Source organism: Otolemur garnettii, unplaced genomic scaffold (genome assembly GCF_000181295.1).
Source record: "Otolemur garnettii isolate 467f Iridium unplaced genomic scaffold, OtoGar3 scaffold00018, whole genome shotgun sequence".
Classification (NCBI taxonomy): Eukaryota; Metazoa; Chordata; class Mammalia; order Primates; family Galagidae; genus Otolemur; species Otolemur garnettii.
Window position 1 is genome coordinate 3,601,569 of NW_003852413.1, and position 10,408 is coordinate 3,611,976.

At 49.5% G+C, this 10,408-nt stretch overlaps 1 protein-coding gene across 7 annotated transcripts in view; it reads left to right on the forward strand.

The window, feature by feature from the left end:
• USP36 (ubiquitin specific peptidase 36) overlaps window positions 1–8,652 on the forward strand; it is a 40,955-nt gene extending 32,303 nt beyond the window's left edge. For 5 of the 7 annotated variants that reach the window (XM_023511166.1, XM_023511167.1, XM_023511164.1 and 2 more), the window contains 6 exons: window positions 879–1,475; window positions 2,516–2,727; window positions 4,827–4,928; window positions 5,564–5,679; window positions 5,993–6,144; window positions 6,336–8,652. In XM_023511166.1, the coding sequence (XP_023366934.1) occupies window positions 879–1,475; window positions 2,516–2,727; window positions 4,827–4,928; window positions 5,564–5,679; window positions 5,993–6,124 (1,159 nt within the window). In that variant the 3' untranslated portion in view covers window positions 6,125–6,144; window positions 6,336–8,652. Of the gene's footprint in view, window positions 1–878; window positions 1,476–2,515; window positions 3,109–4,826; window positions 4,929–5,563; window positions 5,680–5,992; window positions 6,145–6,335 lie in introns of those variants that run through there. The other 2 variants (XM_003786084.3, XM_023511168.1) reach the window with 2 other exon arrangements.
• The last annotated feature ends 1,756 nt before the right edge of the window (window positions 8,653–10,408 follow it).

The following is a 10,408-nucleotide window of genomic DNA, read 5'->3' on the forward strand; positions in this document are numbered from 1 at the left end:
AAAAAAAAAAAGAAAAATTTCCACAGGTGGCGCCTGTGGCTCAAAAGGGTAGGGCACAGGCCCCATGTGCCGGAGGTGGCAGGTTAAAACCCAGCCCTAGCCAAAAAAAAAAAAAGAAAGAAAAAGAAAAAATTCCAGAAAACACATACAGCGATACGGCATTGTAGTATATTTGGCACAGCCATTGTAGCTTGTTCTGTTAGATGATGATGAGGACAGTCGTCGTTAGTTTAGTTGCCCCTTGAGGTAGGTATAACTGCCACTCACTGACGCATCAGAAGGCTGTGGTGCAGAGTGGGAAGATACTGTTTCTGAGGGTCGCAGAGCTAGGAAGGGGGAGGCGGCGGAGGCTCCCCTGGGCAGCACTGGGTCCCATCCCTCACACATCTTGCTGTGTAGCTCAGCTTTGCAGATCTGTTTTCCCAGTTTTCCTGGCCCTTCACATTCAGACGAAAGTAGTAGTGGAAGTTGCATTACATTCACACTTGCCCTTTTACAAGGCTCGTTGCTTGCCTGAGACTTTTGGAGGCTGGAGAATACATCCTAACAGGATTTTTTCGTATCTTACCATTTATTGCTTAATGAAGGCTTCCTTCCTGTCACACAGTGTATTAAAATATTTTTAAATTAGAGTTTAAATACTTTGACCTGCTTGTTGACAAGAAACTACAACATATAACAGTTCTTATTAACTTTAATTTTATGATTATTCTGTCTTGGAAACATACATGTAATTTATGTATATCTGAGAACTACAGGGGAAAACCTTTGTAAAATTCTTAGGTGAAGGGAGTGGGCGAGGGTGAGCAGAGGAGTGACTCTGCATGGATCCTGGATCTCAGAGCAGCCTGTTCCCCATTGCCTGTCTGTTCCCACAGGGCTGTGTCACCTGCTCCCCGATTACCCAAACATCCGCAGCCTCCCTTCAGCCCCAACTCCACGTTGCTGTCCAGTCGCCCCCAGCCCCGAGGGATGTCGGAGCCACGGAGCTGCCCCTCCGCCTTGATAGCCCTGCCTCAGGTCAATAGGGACTTGGTTTCTCTGTCATACCAGCTGCCAGAGGCTGATGAGTCCCCCCAGATCCCCTCTGAGAAGAGGAAAAGGAACCATACGGGAGAGCTCCAGGGGCCAGGCTCAGAGATGTGCCTCCCACAGCACCTCGAGGGGGCTGCTGCTGCTCCCGCTTCCCACAGGAAAAGGAAAAGGAAGAAGAGGAAGCGCCCAGAGGACGTGGCCACAGCCATCTCACAGGATGAGCAGATAAGGGGATGTCCTTCAAGACTGGAGTACAGGGAGAAGGGCCAGGCAGAGTTGCCTGCTGACAGACAAGAGCGCAAGGGAACACAGCCACAGGTGAATGGTCAGCAGATGGGGCACGTCATGGGCAGCCACCACGTGAACAACAGGAAGAGGAGGAGGAAGGGAGTAGAGGGACTTGGTGAAGAAGATGTCCACCAGGACCCACCTTGGCACAGGTAAGAGCAGGAGCGAGACAGTGCCTGTGTGCCTCGGTTAAGAAACAAGGCACAAACAGAAATCCATTCCCAGGCAGGGGTGGTCTGGAAATGTAGGTCACTGATCTGAACTTCTAAAATGGGAACATACTGTACAGTGTCCCTGCAGTAGATACCAGTGGATTGAGGCTGAGCAAGGGGCATCTCACCTATAGTGCCAGCACTTGGGAAGGCTGAGGCATGGAGACCCCCATCTCTAAAAATGGGGGTGGGGAAAGGAAATTAGATGGGGCCAGGCATGGTGGCTCATGCTTATAGTCCGAAGACTCTGGGACGCCAATGTGGGAACATTGATTTGAGGCCAGGAGTTTGAGACCAGTCTGAGAAAGAGTGAGACCTGGTGTCTACAAAAAAAATAGAAAAGATTAGCTGGGTCTGGTGCCTGGCACCTATAGTCCCATTTGCTTGGGAGGGTGAGGCAGGAGGATCACTTGAGCCTAGGAGTTTGGGGTTGTAGTGAACTATGATGATGCTACTGCCTCTAGTCTGGGCCACAGATGGAGACTCTGTCTCAAAACACCCAAAATATCAATGTATTTCTTAAAGTGATGGTGAGATGGACAGCAGTGTCCAGACCTTGGCCATCACTGTATGCATTGGGTAGCCCAAGGATATTGAGTTAGGGGACCCTGACCCAGAGCAGGCTGTAGGGTTACATAGGACACAGCAGCCTGCACTCCTGACTTGTTGGCTTTGGGCCTGGTTAGGAATGGATGTGCTGTGTGGCTGTAGTTTACATGTCTCCTGGTTGTCGTGTGGCTGTGAGTACCAGGCACTTGCTATAGTCCACCACTTCTCCATCCCTGAGGAGCGTGTGCTAGCCTGCTGCAACAGTGATATCACAGGGACCAGCCAACATGCTCTGTGCCCTGGGTCCCATGGGGTGAGGGTTTCTGCAGAGTTCCTGGGTCCCATGGGGTGAGGGTTTCTGCATAGTTTAGGGGGTATGCAGTTTCTCCTCCAGTTTGCAAAGAGCTGACTTGTTGCCTCCTACTTCCCAGCAGCTGCTCTTTCATGGACAATGGCGAGCCTAAGACCATGGCGGAATCTTCAAGGAAAAAGAAAAAGAAAAAAAGAAAGCAAGAGTCACAACAAGAAGCAGAAAATGAGCCTTTAGAAGGCCGGAGGAGCGCTAGGCCCAGTGATGCTACAGTCTCAGAGCCAAATAGTCACTTGCTGTCTGTGAACTGCCAGCATCCCAGGGACCACGTGGGTATGCACCACATAGCAGGGGATGGGTGGGTGGAGCAAGAAAGGGCTGGGTGAAGATACAGAAAACCCAGGGGCTTCACTGAGCTTTGCTCTCCTCCCCTGGTCTGTTCCATGGGGCAGTAAGGTTGAAGCTTCCTCGAGTCAAAGCATCCAGCTGATGAAAACTGCCCCGTGGGAAGAGATATAGTGCATAGAAGCTGCAGAACTTGCTGTGAACACAAGTGGTGGGTCTGTCTGCTGAGTGCTTGCCAAAGAGGAGTTTGGTTCCAAAGTTAATCCTCCTCTGCCTCTTCATGTAGCTGGGCCTTTCTGGAGACATCATGGCCCTTTTGTTGCTGGGGAACTATGGCTGGCCTCAGGCACTGCCCCCTCTTGGACAGTGTTTTGCTTTTCTCTGTTTTCTTCAGGACTGGCTGGGGCAGGCCTCAGCAGCCTCTTTGCGGAGACACATCTTGCCACGTAAAGTCTGGAGAAAGTTATCACTGCTTGGGCACTGGAGGCCAGCTTGAGAGAGCCTGCTCCGCAGTCTAGGGGACCTAGTTATGTTAGTGCATTTGGGGTCAGGCAGGCCTTTAGACATTGCCACATATTTATCAGCCTCCCAAGAAAGGGGTGGGGTCTTCAGTAATTTTTTTTTTTTTTTTGTTAAGCAGGCCCTGGGCTGGGTTTGAACCCACTGGCCCTCTAACTACTGAGCTCAGGCACCTCGCTAGAAAGGGGCTGGGTATAGTGGCTGACACCTATAATCTTAGCACTGTTGAGAGGCTGAGGCAGGAAGATCACTTGGACTCAGGAGTTTGAGATCAGCCTGATCAAGAGAGAGACCCTGTTGCCACAAAAAGAAAAAGAAGTTGGGTGTGGTGGCGCATCTCTGGTTCCAACTACTCAGTCGGCTGAGGATTGCTTGAGCCCAGGAGTTTGAGGTTGTAGTGAGCTATGATGATGCCACTCTACTTCAACCTAGACAACAGAGCGAGACTCTATCTCCCAAAAAAAAAAGAGAAAGAAAAAAACCTCCCAAGAAAGGAATTTATCAATAAAAGTAGAATGGCATGAATTATATTACAAGACACTACTGCCATGCAGTGAGGACTATTTATGTTTGCTGGCCAGCGTGTTGCCCTAGTAGGCTGCGCTTCAGTGGCAGTAGAGCCATGCTCTGTGCAGTCCTAGGGGAGCTGGTTTGCTACTGCAAGTGCCCAAGGGATGTGGTTGATCACTAGCCATGTGCCTGGTATGGTGCTATGTGCTGCCCAGGCCCTCAGGGCTAACTACCCTATGCCAGAGCCATACAGTAAAGGCCACGCACACAGGGCAGGTGCTCAGCTGTACAGGCTGTGGGGGAGGCAGCCAAGCCCTCTTCTCTCAGTCTCCAGTGCTGAGTAGAGTGGCTGCATGTGGCAGGGTTTTGGACTCAAGGCAAGAGCCACACCACACATCATGAATGGGCAGGTAGCTCTGCGTGGCCAGGTCTCAGGACTACTGAAGGAAACATGGACACCATTGTGCTGGAGTCTGGAGCACTGATCCTGGAGATCACTGGGGTTGTTGAAGATGTGGAGGTGGGGAGACAAGGTTAGGTTTTTGTATGGGGAAGCCCCATATTCTGGGAGCTATGTGGCAAATGGGTCAAGGTGACTAGGCAGGAGGCAGAGGACTAGTTCAGAAATTATTTCTAGAACCCAGTGAGGTTAGAGAGTACTGTCCTCCCGTGCCAGGTGTACCTGCATAGTGTTGGTAACAGTGGCCAGTTTCTGCCCAAATGGAGCTGGGGAGCCTGAGGGGCCTATGGTAGTGCCACTTGACTCTGCAACAGTGCCAGCTCCAGGTGGGGCCCGAGGTGCTGGCCTTGTCTGGCAGGCAAGGTGTTCCATTTAGAGTTAGGTCTCGCCCCTCCTTCCTTCAGACCTAGGACTTGCACTGCTAACGGTTATGGGGGGGAGGGGTTGGTTTGTTTTTGGCTTTTATTTGCATAAGATCTTTATTAGTAAGTAAGTACTTATCATTAGTAAGCTTTGCAATTATAAATAAAAACTGAGATTTGCTTCCTTGGTAGTTTATTTTAAACGTGTAAATATTTCTTGGCTGCTGTGATTGCAGGGCTGGAACAGGCTTCTCTTGTATCCTGGAATAGAGAGCAGGACTCCAATGTGGTCCAGGAATTGCTCAAATATTCATCTGATAAAGCTTACGGGAGAAAAGGTACTGGTTTTAAGATGGGACTTCTGTTTTTCTTTGGTGGGTGTATTTTGGAGTTGGGGAAGGTATAGAAGGGATCCTGGTATGTTGTGAACCTGGAGGGACAGCATTGCTTGGCTTTGGGGAGAACCTAAACACTTGCTGGCTTCCCGTTCAAGCTCCTGGCCATTGCATAAAGGTGCATTCTATCTATGGAGAGATTCCGGGCTGGGCAGAGTATTAGGGTGTCTGGCAGGGGAGAAGGGGCAGAGTGAAAAAGCTCTTCTAGCTGCAGTAACATTGGGTCTTACTTGGAGCATTTCTTTTATAAGTCAGACTTCAAGAACGAACAAAGGAAGGCAGGGTTTTTAAAGAACGGAGTTTTATGGGCTGGTGATTCAGCTTAACAGAGAGTTGCTAATGAGGTCTCTACATGGATTGTCCTGCACACATGTCATTCTGTGCTCACCTTGAGTCATCGACGAGGTCTCTGCACTGACCGTCCTACACATAGTATGTCACTCCACTCTCGCCTGTTCTTTGCTTGTACATTTCCACCAAAAGGTGGCATTCACAAATTTTGACTAGTTAGGAATGGACAGTCTAGGTGGTGGTTGCAGGGAGTTCACAAACATGCCAATACCACGTCTGTCGTGTAGTTTTGACCTGGGATGGCGAGATATCGGCGGTGAGTCGGGATGCCATGGAAGATAGCAGACTGGCCCAGACCGAGACTGTGGTTGATGCCTGGGATGAAGAGTTTGACCGGGGGAAGGTATGACACCTGATCGTGACAGTGGGCTTGATGGAGCATGGCTCAGTGGGGACCAGGTAGCTGAGGGGCAGCACCAGTGAGGAGGGCTCCTGTCCTGGCACCTGGCTGTGGGCACAGTGTTGGTTCCTTCCTCAGGGAAGTGGGCGATGTAGGGAACACCCCCAGAAGGTTGCCCTGAAGAGTCAGTCTGTGGCCAAGCGTGTGGGGGTTGTGTGTGCGTGGAGTAACTTGGCAATTTGTGTGCAAGAAAGAGCCACCGTGAAGGAGGTGAGATCACTTTTGGGAATTATGACACTGAATGATCTTGATATAGGAAAAGAAAATTAAAAAATTCAAGAGGGAGAAGAAGAGAAACTTCAATGCCTTCCAGAAACTTCAGAGTAGACGGAACTTTTGGGCTGTGACTCATCCAGCCAAGGCTATCAGCCTCAGCTATCGCCGCTGAATATGCTGCTGTGGAAATAGGTCAGTGTGTAGTGGGAGTGTGTATGTGATGGGCGTGGGGGTGTATGTCTCTGGGGTGTGCAGTAGTCAGTTGAAAAGAACACGGTGTGGTGTTCCCAGCTCCATTAAGATGCATGGTTGGTTTCCTATATTGGACTCATGGCCAAGGATCTCATTTCTCACTGTCAGGACCGATGTGCTTTGCCCCATAGCATCCTGGAGACAAGGCATCACTTCCTGGATCTGAGGGAGCTGTCTGTGGGGACTCCACTGTCCGATCATGTCCAGGCCGCTGCACTGTGAACCTGCCTCGATGGGGGGCTCTCCTGGTACCACTGTCTGCAGACAACCTGATGCGGCTTTGGAGCTTCTGTAGGTTGACATCTTTGGTGACATTCGTGGCAAACCCTGCAAGAGGAATCACAGCACGTGTGTTGAGCAAAGACAACAGCACACCTACTGGACATCTGGAACAGGCCAAGCCTCCTTGTGTTCATGGACAGCGGAGTCTGTGCTAGCAGTAGAAGTGTTTGCCCCTGGTCTGGGGCTGTCAGAGAGGGCAAGGGCTAGTGTTCAAACACCTGCCAGGTGTCCTCCGGCTCTCAGGGTGACAGAAGTGTGGTGGGCTGCTCTTCTTGCTGAGCCATCCCTTGCTTCTGGTGGCTGGTGCTGCCATCTGTCGGAGCCTGGCCCTTCCCGTTTCCTCAGTGGGACCTCTATGCCTGTGCGCCTTATCTGTCCTTAGAAAGAAAGAGCCTTGAGGCCATCCCTGCATGGCCGCCTCTTTCTTTCGTGGAACTGGGGGTTGGGGGTGGCCCTACATCCTTCCTTGCGAGCAACTCCAGACTGGAGAGCAGGGTCTGCTGGGGGTGGGGCCCTTGACATCGTTTGCTAATCCAGCTGCTTCTGAGGCTGCTCTTTATTCTGAGGCGACTTTGCTGTAGTGTCCCTGCCGGTGCACTAACCCCCAGGTTTTACCAAGATATGTTCTTGGGATAGAATTCTCTGTTTATTTTACTACTTAATAATATATATATAAAAAACATTTATTTTTGACCAGACCTGCAGCTTCTATTAGCAATATGTTTCCTTTGCCTAATATGCAAATCCTGGCTTTGTTTGCTCAATTTTGTGAGTGCTTTTGAATTTAGATGATTGTATAAGTGAAGATGACTTTTCTTAATATTGTTCAAGCTGTGCCTGCAAACTTTAATAAATATGGGAGGTTCTCAGTGAAGGTAATATTTTTAAGAAAAAAAACGAATGGCCTAGTAGTAGTAGAAGGTACAGAAGCCAGTCTGAACTTGATCCTCTGGTGATCATCCTCGTTTTTACCCCCTTGACCTGCCACTGGTAGAGGGGGACTTGATATAGGACTTAACACACCTTTGGAGTGGCTCTGCTTGGCCGGCCACTTCTGATGCCTTCCCTGTAACACCCCCTTGCATTAGCATTGCTTTTGTTCAGCCCCCTGCACAGGGCCTTGGTTCATGCAGATATATAGAAAAAAGAGCTGCCTTTTTATATGAGGAGATACATTTCACTTTTTTCTTTTTTTGCAGTTTTTTGGCTGAGGCATATTCGGCCAGCACCCTACTCCTTTGAGCCACAGGCGCCACTCACATTTCACTTTTTTCATCTGGATGGTTCTTTTGGTTTTTCTTTTTGTTATATTTCTCCTTTTACAAAAGTTGGGACAGAATAGTGATCTCTGTAGCCTGCTGAGAGTGGCTGCCTCCAGGCCCCATCGCAGGTATCATGGAGGATTGCCCTCTGAGTGTTTAGGGGTAAAGGGCCGCTGCCGTGTTCTGTGGCTTTGTACTCTGCCATCTTGGGAGGGGACACAGCCACCTTTGGAGCAGGCTGTTTCCCTTTTCCCTTTAGGGTGTTGGCATTCACCCCTGTATGAACTATTTGCCCTGCTGTATTTTCTGTAATGTTTTATAGTTGAAAATTTTAGTTGTCTGGTAGCCCAGAGTTTGTCTCCTTTCTTTCTCTCCCTCCTCTCCTCCAAATCAGTCTCTTCTTTTTTCCACTAGATAATCATAAAACCTTTTCCTGAGGAAAATATATCTGTTATCTCTTGGGCAGTGGCAAGTGTTGGCCTCATTTTTTATAGCATTTATCACTGTTAGTATCGAGTCCTTTCCTTGCACAAAAAACCATCAGCCAAACACAGAAGGGAAAGGATAAGGCCCAGAAAATTAGTCCAAGTTCTAGGTGACATGTACATATATAAATAAATAAAAATAACTAAAGCATTTATAATAGCAGTCACTTGGGTGATGTAGAATCTGGGTTTGATTTGACCTTGTGCTTAGGGAGGAGCTGGAGGGAGTGGGGTCTGTGTATGATGGCCACTTCCTGGGGCCCTGAGCCCCCTTACTCACCTGTCCCACACCCTGGACAGGGGGCCATGCCTGTGTGTGTACAGGTCTACAGCCCCAGGCACTGCACCTCCTCTCGGGGGGCCTGGTAGCCCTATGTTGCCATGGTCTTGGTGCAATAAATCTTGTGCTTTTGTGGGTCATTCCTGTGTCTGCTTTGGTTTTTCGTTTGATTTTTTAAAAAGGTACAACCCACAAGCTCCCTGTCCATCTCCCCAGCTCGTCAGGCTTTTAGCCATTAGCTGTGGGCAAATGAGTGCCTCCAGCTCTTGGTGGCAAAAAAGTTTAGTGCAAGTTTTACTTAAGAATAAAGAATAAAGACATGTACTTAAATTTAGGGGGAAAGGAATCTTCTGAATTGGTTCACTAAACTTTGTGGGGAATTTTAAGTGAACTAGTGTATTAAGGAAACTCAGAAATATTCGTATCACCCATCTCTGAGTTTTTTTTTTTTTTAACCGAATAATGTTAGGATTTCTACAGGGAACGATGAGGGAGAAATAACAGATTTGACTTCACTGTGAGATTTCCTTACAGCCGGAAGAATGGGGCAGGCACCTGAATTTGGATCTCCTGAGCTTTGCTTGTACAGGAGCAGGAGCAGGTGCTGCCTGTGTTTAGTGCCAGTGTAGTCCCCTCGGACAGACCCACTATTTCCTGGCCACTTCTCCAGCCACAGATGAGAGGCTTGTGGTAAGGACAAACTTAAGTTTTGTATGACCTAGAATATTGATATAGAAATTTTATTCAAATAAGATGGAAGCTGCTGGTGTTAAGCAGGGCTGTCCTGGCCAGGGGCTGTGCTGAGCAGGGTCAAGGTCTGCATTTGTCCTGGAAATTGAGGTCAGGCTGGAGGGTCAGGAAGATCCCTGCAGGGGTGCACAGGGAGGGACCAGGAGGTTGGATTTGGTGAGAGCAGCCCTAGCGCATGGAGGGCAGAGACAGGTTCCCAGTCTGGTGGCTTCTATGCTAAATGGCTCTTGGCAGTTCTGTTACTCGACCTCCGCAGCTGCTCAGCCTTCCTTGTTGACTTAACTCTCTTCACCCAGATGTGTCCATCAAACATAGGGTGTCTTGTCTTCAGCCCAGTCACCTCAGGAGGTTGGCTTGACAGCTCAAAATGAGGACAGCCAGGTAAGAACAGCAGAGGTAGACTGGACTTGGTGGCTCACGCCTATAATCCTAGCACTCTGGGAGGCCAAGGCAGGTGGGTTGCTTGATCTCACGAGTTCAAGATCAGCCTGAGCAAAAGCGAGGCCCTGTTTCTACTAATAATAGAGGCAAGAGGATTGCTTGAGTTCAAGAGTTGGAGGTTGCTATGGTGCCACAACACTCTACCGAGGGTGACCAAGTGAGATTCTATCTCAAAAAAAAGAAAAATCCTGGGAAGCAAGGCAGCACCTAGGCCCAAACCAAAGCAGGGGGCACAGTGGGCCATCAGAGAGCCCGGACAGACAGATGCGGCTGGGAGGCTTTGTCATGTCAGCCGAGCTGTGTCTAAAGGAACTTCTAGTCGTGGTCTGGGCAGTGGTTGGGGGTTGGTTCTGAGACCTTTGAGTAAGGGGAGACCATAGCTTTTCACTCAGAGATGCTTCCCAACACGACTCTGGGTCTGTGTAAAGGTGCCTACAGTGAAGTTCCCTCATGGAGGTGGACAGTCTCAGCCAGAGCTGAGAGCCCCAGGTGGAGGGCACAGGGGCACGTGGCTATCCTGCTGAAGTGGGTGTGAGGTGGGTGATGTTGTGAGAGGGTGGGAGGGCCATCATCAGCCAGCAGGACTCCTGGGCAGCCTTAAGGTAGTTGGTAAACCACAGGTACAGGGTATGTCTGGGTTGGTAATTTAGTCAAGAAGGGTTGCCCAGACGTGACTTGCTTTTTGTATTCCCAAGGCTGATAGT